General features: G+C 43.1%; 1 protein-coding gene across 3 annotated transcripts in view; it reads right to left on the bottom strand.

The window, feature by feature from the left end:
• CS (citrate synthase) overlaps nt 1-18,206 on the bottom strand; it is a 31,269-nt gene that overhangs the window by 7,775 nt on the left and 5,288 nt on the right. For all 3 annotated transcript variants that reach the window (XM_078336376.1, XM_009003988.4, XM_035256428.3), the window contains 5 exons: nt 10,388-10,438; nt 9,109-9,216; nt 6,898-6,963; nt 6,230-6,361; nt 5,779-5,967 (listed from right to left, as the gene is read on the bottom strand). In XM_078336376.1, coding sequence (XP_078192502.1) covers nt 5,779-5,967; nt 6,230-6,361; nt 6,898-6,963; nt 9,109-9,111 — 390 coding nt within the window. In that variant the 5' untranslated portion in view covers nt 9,112-9,216; nt 10,388-10,438. The remainder of the gene's footprint in view (nt 1-5,778; nt 5,968-6,229; nt 6,362-6,897; nt 6,964-9,108; nt 9,217-10,387; nt 10,439-18,206) is intronic.

The following is an 18,206-nucleotide window of genomic DNA, read 5'->3' as shown; positions in this document are numbered from 1 at the left end:
GCCAAGTCTTCCATCCTTTAAGCACTTACTATGCAACAGGTACTGTGCTAGATATATTATTTGCAGTATTACCTTTTCTTTTCTTACAATAATCCTATAAGGTAACATATACCTCATTTTATAGGTTAGGAAATTGGGGCTTAGCTAAGTTACTTTGCACAAGGTTACCCATGTAGGCAAGAAGCATTACCTACCTGACATTAACTTATGCTACTTTTAAAATTTGAGACAGAATCCTGATCTGTTGCCCAGGCTGGAGTGCAATGGCATGATCTCGGCTCACTGCAACCCCCACCTCCTGGGTTCAATCGATTCTTGTGCCTACGTCTCCTGAGTAGCTGAGACTACAGGTGGTACAGGAGTGTACCACCATGCCTAGCTAATTTTTTGTATTTTAGAGATAGGGTTTCACCATGTTGGGTCATCCAGTCTCAAATTCCTGACCTCTGGTGATCCATCTGCCTCAGCCTCCCAAAGTGCTGGGATTACAGGCATGAGCCACTGCACCCGGTCCATGCCACTTTTTAAGAAAATAATAAAAAGCATGTATTTTTGGATTTTATTTTATTTTGAGACAGAGTCTTACTCTGTCACCCAGGCTGGAGTGCAGTGGTGCTATCTCATCAGCTCACTGAAACCTCAGCCTCCTAAATTCAAGCAATTCTCATGCCTCAGCCTCCAAAGTAGCTGGGATTACAGGTGTGCGCCTGAAATCCCAGCTAATTTTTGTATTTTTTTGTAGAGATGGGGTTTTACCATATTGGCCAGGCTGATCTCAAACTCCTGACCTCAAGTTATCTACCTGCCTCGGCCTCCCAAAGTGCTAGGATTACAGACATAAGCCACCACGCCTGGACTACTAGCAAAACTTGATCTGTCAGCTACTCCACAAATTTGACTAAGTTCAACAGCTTAAAACTACTTCATAATTAAATAGCTGGTTGCATCACAGCAATCAATCTTCTTGTTCTGAGTGACCTTAAGTCAATCAGAGAGGCCTAGAAGCTAGTTAAACTCTTTCAAGTCAAGAGATTACTCATCTAGAGTTAATGGAAACTATTATATAAAAAATGTTGTGTGCATAAGATCATCCTCTTAAGGTATGTGTAAAAAAAGCTCCTTAAAAGCTCAATAAGGCTGGGCGCTGTGGCTCACTCCTGTAAACCCAGCAGTTTGGGAGGCTGAGGCAGGCAGACCATGAGGTCAGGAGTTAGAAACCAGCCTGGCCAACATAGTGAAACCTCGTCTCTACTAAAAATACAAAAATTAGACAGGCATGGTGGCGGGCACCTGCAGTCCCAGCTACTCGGGAGGCTGAGGCAGGAGAATTGCTTGAAACAGGGAGGCGGAGGTTGCAGTGAGCCAAGATTGTGCCATTGCACTCCAGCCTGGGCAACAAGAACAAAACTCCTTCTCAAAAAAAAAAAAAAAAAAAAAAAATCAATAACCAGCTAAATGCTGTCACATAATTCTACTTAGATAGCCCATAATTACATTAATCAAGGCAAAGAACTGAGCTGAACTAGTGTGGCTGACCTTTGGGAGAGATACAAGATGTGGCAGCAAGAACACCAAGCCCTACTTAATTAAAGCAGTTACTGGTGCTAATGTTTGCACAATGTGAACTTATTCAAGACACATCCTAAGGCTGACAAATACATCTGTTTGCTTACAAATAATCTTGGAAAAATTAGCAAAGTCCTGTAATGCAACATGTTTACCTTCAACCTTTAGATAGTATCTCATAAAGAGATGATGGCAAGTCAAGTAATGACTGTACATTGAAATACACGTCCTGCTAAGCAGGGGAATACAAACTCATTTTAGTGATTCAGTAAAGGATAGTGATAAGCATGCAGCATATCTGGGTGCCTAAGAAGTATCTTATAGGCATATCACATAATGTATCAAGAAGCCTCCTACCTCATGATAGTAAAGACAAGTAAAATTGTAAGTAATAACAGACACTTTTATTTATTTATTTATTTATTTATTTAGAGATGGAGTTTTGCTCTTGTTACCCAAGCTGGAGTGCAATGGCACGATCTCGGCTCACCGCATCCGCCTCCTGGGTTCAAGCAATTCTCCTGCCTCAGCCTCCCAAGTAGCTGGGACTACAGGCACATGCCACCATGCCCAGCTAATTTTTGCATTTTTAGTAGAGAGAGGGTTTCACCATGTTGACCAGGATGGTCTTGATCTCTTGACTTCATGATCCACCTGCCTCAGCCTCCTAAAGTGCTGGGATTACAGGCGTGAGCCACTGCACCCGGCCTGACACTTTTCTTTTTTTTGAGACAGCCTCTCTGTTGCCCAGGCTGGAGTGCAGTAGCACAACCATGGCTCACTACTGCCTCGACCCTTCAGCTCAAGCAATGCTCCCGCCTCCTGAGTAGCTCTAGCTGAGACTACAAGTGCATGCCACCATGCCTAGCTAATTTTTAAATTTTTTGTAGAGACAGGGATCTCACTATCTTCCCCAGGTTGGTTTCTAACTCCTGACCTCAAGTGATGTGCCCACTTTGGCCTCCCAACATGCTGGGATTACAGGTATGAGCCTCTAAAATGAGGCTGGGTGCAGTGGGTCACGCTTGTAATTCTAGCACTTTGGGAGGTTGAGGTGGGAGGATCACCTGAGTCTAGGAATTCAAGACCAGTCTGGGCAACATAACAAGAAGACAACAAGATGTTTGTTTAGACAGCTAAATAAAAAATTAGCTAGGCATGGTAGCATTGCCTATAGTCCTTGTTACTTGGGAGGCTGAGGCAGGAGGATCACTGGAGTCTAGGTGTTTGACATTACAGTGAGCTATGATTGTGCCACTGCATCCTGGCCTGGGTGATAAGAGACCTATTTCTAAAAAAATAACAATAAAAATAAAAACGGCTGGGCACAGTGGCTCACACTTGTAATCCCAGCAGTTTGGGAGGCCAAGGCAGGCAGATCACTTGAGGTCAGGAGTTTGAGACCAGCCTGGCCAGCATGGTGAAACCCTGTCTCCACTAAAAATACAAAAATTAGCCAGGCATGGTGGCATTTGCCTGTAATCCCAGCTACTCGGGAAGCTGAAGAAGCAGAATTGATTGAACCTGGGAGGCGGAGATTACAGTGAGCTGAGATTGATTGCATTACTGCACTCCAGCCTGGATGACAGACTTTTTTGAGACTCCATCTCAAAAAAATAAACAGGCTCACGCGGTGGCTCACGCCTTAATCCTGGCACTTTGGGAGGCCAAGGCAGGCAGATCACGAGGTCAGGAGATTGAGACCATCCTGGCCAATATGGTGAAACCCCGTCTCTACTAAAATACAAAAAATCAGCCAGGCGTGGTGTCATGCACCTTTAGTACCAGCTACTCAGGAGACTGAGGCAAGGGAATGGCTTGAGTCCAGACTATACCACTACATTCCAGCCTGGCGACAGAGTAAGACTCTGTCTCAAAATAAAATAAAAAAACAACCAAAATAAAATAAAAATAAAAAATAAAATGAAAAGCAAAATATTAAGATTATATGACCTTTTGTACCTGCTGATGTGTGCAGGTACATATATACACATTCATTTCACCTAAAGCATTTATAAGTCTATATAAATAAATCTTTTAGGTGGTGTGAATATGTATATTTTGCATCATTCTGATACTAGCCCCCCAATGCCAACCAAGTTAATATCTTTTTTTTTTTAATTTCAGAGATGGGGTTTCACCATGGTAACCAGAATGGTCTTTATCTCCTGACCTCGTGATCCGCTTGCCTTGGCCACCCAAAGTGCTGAGATTATAGGCATGAGCCACTGCGCCTGGCCGTTAATATCAACTTTTTAATTAATTTATTTATTTATTTTAAGACGGGGTTTCATCATGTTGGTCAGGCTGGTCTTGAACTCCTGACCTCAGGTGATCCACCCGCCTTGGACTCCAATGTGCTTGGATTACAGGCGTGAGCCACCGTGCCTGGACTGTTAATATTAATTTTAAACCCTCCCTCTCTTCTTCAACTGCAAACACAATTCTCTATACAGAGTTGATGCTGAATAAATATTGACAGGCCAAATGAAGCTAGATTTGTCAAGGACCCAAGGGGGTTGCATCAGAGCAGTGGCTCATGCCATTCTGTGTTTTACATCACAGCAAACTCTTTGGGCCTTCTTAGTGCCTGGCACCTCCTGACCAAAAATCACTTAATGTACCTGGTTTGTAAAAAGGAACTTTTCTGTTCCTATACTAGCTATCTCCAAAGAAGAAACAAAATAAAATAGTATATCCTCCTGTAAACCTAGATACAGGAAAAAGTACAAAGCCAGTTAATTTTTACTTTTTCCCAGCATTGTGAATTTGTGGGGTACTAGAAGAGGTTGGTAGGAATTAGATACTATGCATTGGGATAAGAAACAATCTTCCCATACCCCAACAAGAGTTTTAAACTATTAAGGATACTTTTCATTTTCAGAGAATAAAGCTCATTTGTTTCTGGATCGGATCCTACTCCAAGGATACTAACCACTCTCCCACTCCTGACAGGTATCTTGTTTGTGTTGGCTAGCAGAGAACATGACTGACTGGCATCATTAGTCCTCCTAGACTCCAGAGTTGCAAGTAATTGCTGTTCTCCCAACTTATAAGATTTCTAAAGTTTTCTTTATTTGAAGAAGAGGGGCAGGGGAAGTGACCTTCTGGAGCTAGCATGAGACTGCTCTGTGAAACCTTCTTTAGGAACCCTGAAATTAACACATCCTTTTCTTGTTTTTCCCTTTTTTATGTGGAGATGAGATCTCACTATGTTGCCCAAGCTGATCTCAAACTCCTGGACTCAAGCAATCATCCCACTTCAGTCTCCTGAGTCACGGGGATTATAGGTGTGAGCCACATACCTAGCTCTCTTTTCCATTTCAACAGCCCTGTGTATGTACCTTTGCTACAGCAAGACTATGAAATTTTTTTTCTTTTTTTGAGTGGAGTCTCATTCTGTTGCCCAGGCTGGAGTGCAATGGCATGATCTCGGCTCACCGCAATCTCTGCCTCCCAGGTTCAAGTGATTCTTCTGCCTCAGCCTCCCGAGTAGCTGGGACTAGATGCACACCAACATGCCTGGCTAATTTTTGTATTTTTAGTAGAGGCGAGCCTTCACCATATTGGTCAGGCTAGTCTCAAACTCCTGACCTTGTGATCTGCCCACCTCGGCCTCCCAAAGTGCTGGTATTACAGGTGTGTGAGCCACCGTGCCCAGCCAACTATGGAATTTTAAGTTTCTTTTTTTACATGTATGTTATCCTAACCAAACAAATATTCTTGGTGACAGAAACCATGCTCTATTTAGCTTTGTAATTCCAACAACTGACAAAAAACAAGCCCCTACTGAAAATTTGTTAGGTTAGTTTCTGATTAACTTAGAGGTAATTTTTCTTTTTTTTTTTTGATACGGAATCTTGCTCTGCCACCCAGGCTGGAGTGCAGTAGGCTCACTGCAACCTCCACCTCCCAGGTTCAAATGATTCTTCTGCCTCAGCCTCCTGAGTAGCTGGGATTACAGGTGTGAACCACCATGCCCAGCTAATTTTTGTATTTTTAGTAGAAAAGGATGTTTCACTATGTTAGTCAGGCTGGTCTTGAACTGACCTCGTGATCCGCCCGTCTTGGCCTCCCAAAGTGCTGGGATTTCAAGCATAAGCCACCGTGCCTGGCCAATTTTCCTAAAGAGTCTACATTTTTTTTCCCTCTCTTCACACTCAAGTCCTTTGAATCTCATCACATACCCATTAACCCACCCAAATTTCCTACCTCCCAGTACTTGGTTCGGCTGATACCCTCTGCATATGCTCGGGCAAAGTTACTTTCACTGTTGAGGGCTGTAACAGCTGCACTGAGCTGAGACATAGGGTGTAGATTGGTGGGAAAGTTGTCCAGCATGGTGACCACATGGGAAGGCAGAGCTGCCCTCTTTGCCCACTCTTTTGAGAGCCAAGATACCTGTGGAAAGAGACAGTGCTCAGAATACCAGCAAGGACAAGGAAGGAGAAAAATAAAAAAGGACAGTGACATCTGAGTAAAGAAAACCCAAGACAGTACAACCCAATCCATTTACACACCAGAACTCTGCTCTGATTTCCTCCCCTCACTACACATCTCTATAAACTACCATCCTTGACCAGATTAGCATTAAGCATCTGAGATTAGAGAAACACGATGAAGAAGGGGAATGAGAAGAGCTAATAACACCCTTCTGCTTTACCTGTTCTTCTGTTGGGATCTGTCCAGTTACCAGCAGCCAAAATAAGCCCTCGGGCAAGGGTTCTTCCCCACCCTTAGCCTTGGGCAGCAGTTTTTGGCATTCAGGGATACTATAGCCTCGGAAACGGATGCCCTTGAGAGAGAAGAGAGAGAATTATAACTCAAGTTTATCTTTTTAATTTATTTTTATTTTTTTATTTTTACAACTCAAGTTTATTAGTCTGGAAGTCACACAACTGACTGGTCCTACTCATCAAACCTTATAACAAGTTAGAGTAGAACTTTTGAACATTAATGATTATTTTTGTAGAGGTAGGGAACTTGATATTTTGCTCAGACTGGTCTTGAACTTCTGGCCTCAAGTAATTCTCCCACCTTGGCCTCCCAAGTGCTAGGATTACAGGGGTAAGTCACCATACCTAGCCCCGAATAGAATTTTTAAAGCTTAAAGCTTCAAATAACTTACCTCTGGTTTTGTACTTTTATTTTTACTAGTTGATATATTTAAAAGGTAAACTGGTTCTTCAGTTATTCCATACATATGTGTTCTCTCCCTTCCAATAAGCTAGGTGCTCTGTTTTGTGCTTACCCTTATTGGTTTAATCCATGGTTTGCATAATCATTGTACAAACTCAATGATTATTAGTAATTGACATGAAGATATCTTACCTCATCAGGATCAAGAACTGATGTTTCATAGACCAATCCCTTCATGCCTCTCATGCCACCATACATCTAAAGAGGATAAAGAAAAAAGAAAGCAGCAGCTGTGGCCAGTAGTCAGAATGATTCAGTCTAGAACTTGTTAGAGCTTCATGGGATCTGGAAGATAACATTTATTCTCTGATCTGTACGACTTCACTTGGTGAGAGATGTCTGAGGAGTCAGCTTGCTAAAGAATTAAACTTTGCGGCTGGGCATGGTGGCTGACGCCTGTAATCCCAGCACTTTGGGAGGACGAGGCAGGTGGATAACCTGAGATCAGGAGTTTGAGATCAGCCTGGCTAACATGGTGAAACCCTAACTCTACTAAAAATAAAAAAAATTTGCTGGGCATGGTGGTATATATGTCTGTAATCCCAGCTACTTGGGAGGCTGAGGCAGGAGAATCGCTTGAACCCAGGAGGCAGAGGTTGCAGTGAGCCAAGATGACGCCATTGCAGTCCAGCCTGGGTGACAAGAGTGAAACTCTGTATCAAAAAACAAAACACATGGCTGGGCGCAGTGGCTCACGCCTGTAATTCCAGCACTTTGGGAGGCCAAGGCGGGTGGATCATGAGGTTAAGAGATCGAGACCATCCTGGTCAACGAGGTGAAACCCTATCTCTACTAAAAATACAAAAATTAGCTGGGCATGGTGGTGCATGCCTATAGTCCCAGCTACTCGGGAGGCTGAGGCAGGAGAATTGCTTGAACCCAGAAGGCGGAGGTTGCAGTGAGCCGAGATCGTGCCATTGCACTCCAGTCTGGGTAACAACAGCGAAACTCCATCTCAAAAAAACAAAACACAACAACAAAAGAAGGAAACTTTGTGGCCATGTGTGGTGGGGCTCACGCCTATTATCCCAGCACTCTGGGAGGCTGAAGAGAGAGGATCACTAGAGCCTCTCATAGTCTAACTGTCACTCAGGCTGAAGTGCAGGGGCAGGGGCTCAATCACAGCTTACTGTGCCTTGACTTGCAGTCTCACTCAAGTGATCCTCCCACTTCAGCCTCCTGAGTAGCTGGGATTACAGGCATGTGCCACCATGTCTGGCTAATTTTTTGCATTTCTTTCTCTCTTTCTTTCTTTTTTTTAAGAAACAGGGTTTTGCCATATTGCCCAACCTGGTTTTTTTTTTTTTTTTTTTGGCCAGTCTCACTGTGTTGTCCAGGCTGAAGTGCAATGGCATGATCTCGGTTCACTGCAACCTCTCTGCCTCCCCAGTTCAAGTGATTCTCCTGCCTTAGTCGCCCAAGTAGCTTGGATTACAGTTGCTTGCTACCACACCTGGCTAATTTTTGTACTTTTAGTAGAGACAGGGTTTCACCATGTTGGCCAGGCTCGTCTTGAACTCCCTGACCTCAGGTGATCTGCCCACCTCAGTTATAGGCATGAGCCACTGCGCCAGGTCTGGAAACAAAATTTTTAAAGTTGAGAAGTCCCTTTCTTTCTTTCTTCTTTCAATGAAATCTTTAAAGCTGATAAGTCCCTCCCTCCCTCCTTCCTTCTTCCTCTCCCCTCTCCTCTCTTTTCTTTTTTTGGAGATAGGGTCTCCCTCCATTGCCCAGGCTACAGTGCAGTGGCATAATCATTGCTCACAGCAGCCCTAAACTCTCAGGCTCTTAGGCTCAAGCAATCCTCCTGTCTCTGCCTCCCCAGTAGCTGGGACTCCAGGGGCATCCCACCATGTCTAGCTAATTTTTTAATTTTTCTTTTGTGAGACGGTGTCTTCCTTTGTTGACCAAGCTGGTTGTGAACTCCTGGCCTCAAGTAATTCTCCATCTGCAGCCTCCCAGAATGCTGGGATAACAGGCACACCCAGTCTACTATCTTTCGTTAATATTTCTGCCTCTGATTCTTTTTCTTATTGTATTTCATTTTTTTTCTCCTGCCCACTTACCCACTCCTCAACATACCCTACCCTCAAATTCCAACCAATCAAAGCAAACAGAATGAGTTCTATTCTAGGAGAAGCGGATGGAGACCAATAATTAAAAACTGTTAAGAAACTATCACCTGAACTTCTCAGAATCTGAAGGCTGGGGAAAAATCATCCTAAAGCTGTCCTAGAGGGCCTATGGGACAGAATGCTTCTGAATAGCCAGTAGAGAGAATGGTACTTTTGTTGAAGCACATTACAGAGCTACTTTTCCCAGCCAAAGCCACAAAACCCTTACCATGTCCACAGTGATTTGGCCCACCACCGTCTTGCCATGTTGCTGCCGGAAGGTCTTAATTCTGGCCTGCTCCTTAGGTATCAGGTCAGCCAATATGTCTTTCAAATTCTAAAAAGAAAGGTAGAAGGACTAAGCAAAGGTCTAAAAGTTTATTAGATTTCCTGCAAAGCAGGTGTGTGAAGAGTTTGCTTTATAGAAGCTGGCTTTTTTTTTTTTTTAGATGTAGTCTTGCTCTGTCACCCAGGCTGGAGTGCAGTGATGTGATCTTGGCTCACTGCAACCTAGGCTTCCCTGCTTCAAGTGATTCTTCTCCCTCAGGCTTCTGAGTAGCTGGGACTATAGGCACCCACCAACACACCCGGCTAATTTTTTTGTATTTCACCGTGTTAGCCAGGATGGTCTCAATCGACCTCAGGTGATCCACCTGCCTTGGCCTCCCAAAGTGCTGGGATTACAGGTGTGAGCCACCATGCCCGGTTGAAGCTGGCTTTCTTTATCTGACAGGGAAGTCTGGCCAACTACTCTGCATAAATGAGGGTAAAAGAATTAGGCAGGAGGGAGGAAGTAATGGGGAATTAATGTTTAATGGGTACAGTTTCTTTGGGCAGATAAAAGTTCTGGAGATGGACAGTTGCACAATAATGTAAACATACGTACTGCCACTGAACCATATACTTAAAAGCAATTAAAATGGTAAATTTTATGTTATGTATCTTTTACATAAAAGAATTAGGCAAATGTATTGATATTCCCATCTTGGCTGGGCCCGGTGGCTCACGCCTATAATCCCAGCACTTTGGGAGGCTGAGGCGGATGGATCACGAGGTCAAGAGACCAAGACCATCCTGGTCAACAAGGTGAAACCCCATCTCTACTAAAAATACAAAAAATTAGCTGGGCATGGTGGCGCGCGCCTGTAGTCCCAGCGACTTGGGAGGCTGAGGCAAAGGTCTAAAAGTTTATTAGATTTCCTTGAACCCAGGAGGCGGAGGTTGTGGTGAGCCGAGATCGTGCCATTGCACTCCAGCCTGGGTAACAAGAGCAAAACTCCGTCTCAAAAAAAAAAAAAAAAAAAAAAAAGATATTCCCATCTCATTATATAATTGAGTAAATTATTTCTTAAATAGTAGTATAATAATAATGGCAACTATAACAATAACAATAATAATAAACAGTCTCAGGAAATACTCAGGATAAATAAGAGGCCAGGTGGTTGCCAAATCCTCTGTCCCCAGGTCAGGGTGCCCAATGATTCTTAGTCTTTTTTTCCAAACCTTACCGTGGAAGAAGCGCTGGCATGCCGGGAAGCAAGAACAAGACAAGATGCATTCTGCAAAGCAAAAAAGAAAATCTTACGTAACTGTTACTCCTCCCTCCTTTGTACTAAAAAGAAGGAGTTACAGTGACTCAACCTCTTTCTCTTCATCTTAGCCTCTTAGGGCAATTTTATATAAGAAAGCTGTAAAAGGCCCTCTACAGTTTGGAAAGAGTTACCACTATGGAGACAGCAAGAAGTTTAACTCTGCTTTTTTCATCCATAGCTTCACTAGCATTCCTTGAAGACAGTTTCTTTCTCATTATCTGGGTTCCAGAGCAGGGCAGTTAGCAATATTTTTGAGTGACCCCCAAGAAAACAAATGAGGAAACTGAGTAATTATTTAACAGGGCTGATGAGATCTCTCCTGCACCTAGCCTTTTGGCAGAACTTCAACTTCTTTAGGAAAGACCACAGGCAGAGGGCGGCCTTTCACAACAGTACTTCTGACCCTCCTGGAAAAAGCACAGACTGTCTACAAAGAAGCTAACAGAAGACTACTCATTAGCAGAAATGGAACTTGCAACATTTCTAAGAGTGTCAAAAGAAAATAATTAGTTTGGCTGTGCGCAGTGGCTTATGCCTGTAATCCCAGCACTTTGGGAGGCCGAGGCGGGTGGATCACCTGATGTCAGGAGTTCAAGACCAGCCTGGCCAACACGGTGAAACACTGTCTCTACTAAAAACACAAAAATAGCTGGGTGTGGTGGTGGGCGCCTGTAAGCCAGCTACTCGGGAGTCTGAGGTGGAGAATGGCTTAAACCTGGGAGGTGGAGGCTGCAGTGAGCTGAGATCGTGCATTGTACTGAAGCCTGGAGACTGGGCAATAGATCAAGACTGTGTTTCAAAAAAACAATAATAATTAGCTTAGCTAGCTTATGCTTTTCTATGTGTACAGGTAGTTTTCTTTCTTCCTCAAAGAAAAACTACATCTATGAGAAGACTGTGAAGTTGCAATAAAAGTTTAACACCAAAAAAAAAAAAAAAAAGTTTAACACCAATTTTGTGGGGGTTTTTTTTGGAGACAGTTTCTCTGTTACCCAGGCTGGAGTGCAATGGTGCAATCTTGGCTCACTGTAACCTCCATCTCCCGGGTTGAAGTGATTCTCCTGCCTCAGCCTCCCAAGTAGCTGAGATTACAGGCTGGCGCCACCATGCCTAATTTTTTTTTTGTATTTTTAGTAGAGACAGGGGTTAACCATGTTGGCCAGGCTGGTCTCAATCTCCTGACTTCAGGTTATCTGCCTGCATGGGACTCTCAAAGTGCTGGGATTACAGGCATGAGCCACCGCACCCAGCCATACACCAATTTAGAAATAGAAATAAAATGACCAATCCGATTACTAACTAAGAATAAGGCCTGAGGCAAGGAAATTAACTTTTCTGTGCTAGGTTTTTTTTTTTTTTTTTTGAAGATGGGGTTTTATCATGATGGCCAGGCTGGTCTTGAACTCCTGACCTCAGGTGATCCACCCACCTCAGTCTCCCAAAGTGCTAGGATTACAGGTGTGAGCCACCACGCCCGGCCTCTGTGCTAGATTTTGAAAACAAATTGAATTAATAAAATTCAGCCTAAATTTCCTGCTCTATAAAATGGTGCTAATACTCACCACACAGCTCACAGGATAGTCCTGTGATGATTAAATTACAGTGGATGTAAAAGTACTTTGCAAACTTAGAAGATTACACACACAAATAAACTAATCCCGGAGCAAGTCTGCATCTTTCCTCCCTTTGTCAAAAGGCCAGAGATACCTTTTCTAGTAACTACTGCACTGCTCTCTGTGCAAAACATTGCTACATGCCCAGGATGATGAGTTCTATAGGGCTGAAGGCTTTTTAGAATTTTTTTTTTTCTGAGACAGAGTCACACTCTGTTGCCCAAGCTGGAGTGCACTGGTGTGACCTTGGCTCACCTGGGTTCAAGTGATTCTTGTGCATCTGCCTCCTGAGTAGCTGGGATTACAGGCACGCACCACCATGCTTAGCTAATTTTTCTATTTTTAGTAGAGACAGGGTTTTACCATGTTGTCCAGGCTAGTCTCAAACTCTTGATCTCAGGTGATCCACCCACCTCAGCAGTTTTTAGAATTTGAAAAATGTATTTACCCCATTTCTGCTAGGGTGGAGAGAAGGAATGAAAATAGGCCCCTTCAGAAAGGTTACTCTTTTTTTTTTTGAGACGGGGATTTCCTCTATCGCCCAGGCTGGAGTACAGTGGCATGATCACAGCTCATTGTAGCCTTGAAGTCCTAGGCTCAAGTGATCCTCCCACCTCAGCCTCCTGAGTAGCTGGGACTACAGGGGCACATCACCAAGCCCAGCTAATTAAAAAAAATTTTTTTTAGAGATGGAGTTTTGCTATGTTGCCCAGGCTGGTCTCGAACTCCTGAGCTCAAGCAATCCTCCATTCATTCTCAGCCTCCCAAAGTGCTGGGATTACAGGTGTGTACCACTGCACCCAGCCAGAAAAGATTACTTTTAAAAGAATCAATCCAAAGCTAAATTCAGAGAGCACAGACCAAGCAAGTATGTTCCTAAAGCAAAGGAGGAACACCTCTACTTGTTACCAGGGATGTCCTTAACTCCTGCTCTTAACTTCCTAAAGAGTCTTCTTTCTCTCACTGAGGATCACTTGAGCAAGAAATAGGTACCACAAATAGTGCCTCACAGTCCTTGGACCATATATGGGGCAAATGGGAAGCTGAACCCAGCACTGAAGATGTAACTTTACCCTATTATAGAGGCCATCTCATTATATAATTGAGTAAATTATTTCTTAAATAGTAATAATAGCAGCTATAACAATGACAATAATAATAAACAATCCCATGTCCTAAAGACTACATCAGCCCAGCAGGAGACCTTTTTATTGTGGGTGGGTGGTTGCTGCAGTGATTTTTTTTAAAAAAATTTTATCTTTTGGCTGGGTGTAGTGGCTCACGCCTGTAATCCAAGCTCTTTGGAGGCCAAGGCAGGCGGATCACCTGAGGTCAGGAGTTCAAGACCAGCCTGACCAACATGGTGAAACCCTGTCTTTGTTTAAAACAAACAAAAACAAACAAACAAACAAATAAATAAATAATTTTATCTTTTAAACTTTTTAAAATAGAGACTAGGGTCTTGCTGTGTTGCCCAGGCTGGTCTCAAACTCCTGGACTCAAGCAATCCTCCTACCTCAGTCTCCCATAGTGCTGAGATTACAGACATAAGCCACTGCAACCAGCTGACTTTGTTTTTGTTTGTTTGTTTGTTTGTTTGTTTGTTGACAGAGTCTTGCTCTGTTGCTGAGGTTGGAGAGCAGTGGCTCAATTTTGGCTCACTGCAAACCTCTACCTCCCAGGTTCAAGCGATTTTCCTGCTTCAGCCACTGAGTAGCTGGGACTATAGGTGCCCACCACCATACCTGGCTAATTTCTGTAGTTTTTTTTTAGGGCAGATGGGGTTTCATCATGTTGGCCAGGCTGGTCTCAAACTTGACCTCAAGTGATCCATCTCCCTCGGCCTCCCAAAGTGCTGGGATTACAGGTGTGAGCCACCATGCTCCACAGACGTTTTTAAAGAGGCTATAGGGAACATAATCTGAAAGAAGTTGAAGTCTCTCCATAATTTTTCCATTTCTAAATCATTTTTAAGGTACTATAATGGTTGGCCAGGCGCGGTGGCTCACATGTAATTGGAGGATGGGCAAATCACTTGAGGTCAGGAGTTAGAGACCAGCCTGGCCAACATGGTAAAACCCCAGGTCTACTAAAAATCATTTCTATCACACTTCTTTACCACTTACTGTCTGTGTAACTCTAGCCAAATCATTTACCTTTCTGTGCCTCAGTTTTCTCATCTGTATAAGGGGAATAATAATAGCACCTACTTCAAATAATTTTTATGAGGATTAAGTGTGTCAATATTTAGAAGGCATTTAAAACTGTGTCTGGCACATCCCAAGTGCTATGTATTTGTTATATAATAAATATAATAGTCACTTTCTAGCACCCTTCAGTGTCAGGTTCAGTCATGTTTTTTTGCTAAACCTGAAGCTTAGAGAAATCCGAGGAATGTTAAAGGTAGCAATTCATTGGTAAGATTGCTCAAATGGGTAGAGTATGAAAAATTCAACTTAGGACAACTCTATCTAATGATGTAGAGTACAGAGCACTTGATTTGGAGTTAGGAAAGGAAATCTGGGTTCTAGCTCCATTACTAATAAGCAAAACAATTAACTACTATTTCTGTTCTCATTTCCATAATTAAGATAACACTTAAACTACTTAACTCAAGAGTCTGATTCTCAGGCTCCAATAAGGACATATATGCAAAAGTAGTCAAAAGTCTTGTTACTTAAAATGTGACCTCCTCGGCCGGGCACGGTGGCTCAAGCCTGTAATCCCAGTACTTTGGGAGGCCGAGGTGGGTGGATCACAAGGTCAAGAGATCGAAACCATCCTGGTCAATAAGGTGAAACCCTGTCTCTACTAAAAATACAAAAATTAGCTGGGCATGGTGGCGCACGCCTGTAGTCCCAGCTACTCGGGAGGCTGAGGCAAGAGAATTGCTTGAACCCAGGAGGCGAACGTTGCAGTGAACCGGGATTGCGCCATTGCACTCCAGCCTGGGTAACAAGAGCGAAACTCCGTCTCAAAAAAGAAAGAAAGAAAGAAAAAAAAAAAAAAAAATATATATATATATATATATATATATAAATGTGACCTCCTCACCAGAAGTATTAACATTTCTTGGGCCTCAGACCTACTGAATCCAAATCTGCAGTTTAGATGTGGAGTTACCAAGGACCAAGTCCTAAAGTAATATTCTGCCACTTTTCTGCTGTGTTATCTTGGCTATATAACCTAATTTCTAAGCCTCAGTTTTTACATTTCTAAGAGGTAATAATAAAAGTCAATTTCAGAGTAGTCAAGTAAACTAAATAAAACAATTTTCATAAAAGCATCTAGAACAGTGCCTTGTGCATAGCTGAATTCAGTAAATGTTTGTTTCTTAGAAATGTGTTGGCCAATTACCTACTATCAAGTGTCAGAACTTCCTGGGAGTTGGATCCCAGGAAAGAGGCAGTTAAGCCTGAGGCAGAGGTGAATGGATAATTCCTTCCAGCTCTGGAATACAAAATAAAGTCCCAATCTTCTTTCTTTCTTTTTTTAGAGCCATCAAGGAAAAGATACCAATTTTAAGGGCTTCTTGACCAAGAAGGGAAGAGTTTCAGGGAAAGCAAACAAATTTAACTAACCCTAACAACCACCAGCAGAGCAAATGACTCTAAACAGGAGGTACTCGAGGACTGCCACACCAAAGGCTACATACCATTTCCTCTATCCTGTGGCTGCCAAAGAAAGCTGCTCAATGGCCCTAAACAGTACATTCAGGTTATAGTCACTGATGAGACAGGTAGATTACAAACCTCTGAATCATCCCTGAACTTTTACCTCCCAGCTCCTCTAACCCTGGAGGTATGACAGTTAGGCTTTTGGCTTCTGGATACATGCCACCTGTAGAGTCACCTTACTGAAACAGCAGCTCTCAGGTGAATCAGGCAGTCATCTCACTCAATAGGTCAGCTCCTTCATGGGGAGAGATTGACAGGGCTAATTCCAAAGATAAGGGCCTGGGTCACAATGTCTGACAGCCAGTATTCTCTACAAGGTGAAGGTGGCGCTATCACAATCACTAAGAGGTTTTTTTCTCCACAATCACTAAGAGCTTATTTGTTGTCCCCCGCTTACAAGAACTCCTCTAGTGAGTCTGCTATTATTGATAGAGGTGGGCTGTAGCCCTCAAATGTGGTAGGATGGAAAAATATAAAAATTAAAAGAGGTCAGTATGGTGATGCACACCTGTAATCTCAAGGCTTTGGGAAGCCAAAGTGGCAGGACTGCTTGAGTCTAGGAGTTGAGTCCATACAGTAAGCTATGACTGACACGGCACTCCAGCCTGGGTGACAGAGTGAGATCCTGTCTCAAAAAAATTTAAAAATTTAAAAATTAAAAAACCCTTTATTTTAAGCTTATTTTTTTTTTTTTGTCTTTTTGTTTTTTTCCTTTTTGTGGAGAACGGGGTCTCGCTATATTGCCCAGGCAGGTCTCGAACTCCTGGGCTCAAGCTATCCTCCCGCCTCTGCCTCCCTAAGAGCTGGGATTATAGGCATGAGCCACAGCGCCCAGCAAAAACCCTTTATTTTAAAGGGCCAAGAGAGGAAATGTACTAATTAGTACATGCAGCAAATTCTGCCAAAGACTTGCCTATAATACTCAGTGTATTCCAAGAATAAGGTATTGGGCAAATCACTTACCAAATATTAATTAACTACTTCCTTCTTCCTCAAATTCTGTGAATAGAATCCTATTAAAATAACTTATTCAGCCAGGCACAGTGGCTCATGCCTGTAATCCCAGCACTTTGGGAGGTTAAGGCAGGCAGATTACTTGAGGTTAGGAGTTGGAGACCGGCCTGACCAACATGGCAACACCCTGTCTCTACTAAAAATACAAAAATTAACCATGTGTGGTGGTATACACCTGTGATCCCAGCTACTCAGGAGGGAGGCCGAGGCAGAAGAATCGCTTGAGCCCAGAAGGCTGAAGTTGCAGTGAGATGAGACTGTGCTACTGCACTCCAGCCTGGACAACAGAGACTGTCTCAAAAACAAAACAAAACACTCTCACTTATTCAATGTAAGTTATTTTCCTCTTACTCCTTAGCCCATTATCACTGTTCCATATCTAGTGCCCTCACTCTACAGTCAAATTTTCTTTGATTCTCCATCCTAGGCACATCCAGACTCCATCCTACTGCATATCCAGGATATGTCCTACCACACTGCCACATAACCAACATTAAAACCTTGGGAGAGGCTGGGCACAGTAGCTCATAGCTATAATCCCAGGATTTCTGGATTAAAAAGCAAGACTCCATCTCTACAAAAAATAATTTAAAAACTTAGAAAATAAGCTGGGCACAGTGGCTCATGCCTGTAATCCCAGCACTTTAGAACACAGAGGCAGGTGGATGAGGTGAGGTCAGGCAGGAGTTCAAGACTAGCCTGGCCAAAATGGCAAAATTCTGTCTCTACTAAAAATACAAAAATTAGCTGGGCACGCTGGCACACACCTGCAGTCCCAGCTACTTGGGAGGCTGAGGCAGGAGAATCGCCTGGACTGGGGAGGCAGAGGTTGCAGTGAGCTGAGATCGCACCACTGCACCCCAGCCTGGGAGACAAGAGCAAGATTCCGCTTCAAAAAAAACCCCAAAAAACAAAACAAAAACTAAAAAAAAAAAAAAATTAGAAAACAAAACAAAATAACCAGTAGGAAAAATTGTGCTACAAACATTTCCAACGCAGAAGGAGCAACTTGCATTAAGAGAAAATGAACACAAATAGGACAAAGGCTCCTCTCTCCCCAGAACGAGGTCAGAGAACTAATGCCATTTAATGTGTGTGTTTCACAATGGTGATACTAGAAGTTGGTTTGGCACCAGTCAGGCCACTTAAAAGCCTGAGCAGAGTAATCTATAGATGTCCTTTGACCTCCTTCATACTCACAGACATTTCCTTAATAATTCTACCCAACTATCATTTTCCAACAGTCTCTTACCTAAAGATTCACTGATCACAGCTAGGTGCAGTGGCTCATGCCTGTAATCCCAGCACCTTGGGAGTCCAAGGTGGGCAGATCACCTGAGGTCAGGAGTTTAAGACCAGTCAGGCCAACATGGTGAAACTCTGTCTCTACTAAAAACACAAAAATTAGCTAGGCATGGTGGCATGCACCTG

The sequence above is a fragment of the Callithrix jacchus genome, chromosome 9 (assembly GCF_049354715.1).
Source record: "Callithrix jacchus isolate 240 chromosome 9, calJac240_pri, whole genome shotgun sequence".
NCBI classification, from domain to species: Eukaryota; Metazoa; Chordata; class Mammalia; order Primates; family Cebidae; genus Callithrix; species Callithrix jacchus.
This window is presented reverse-complemented; position numbering and strand designations above follow the sequence as displayed.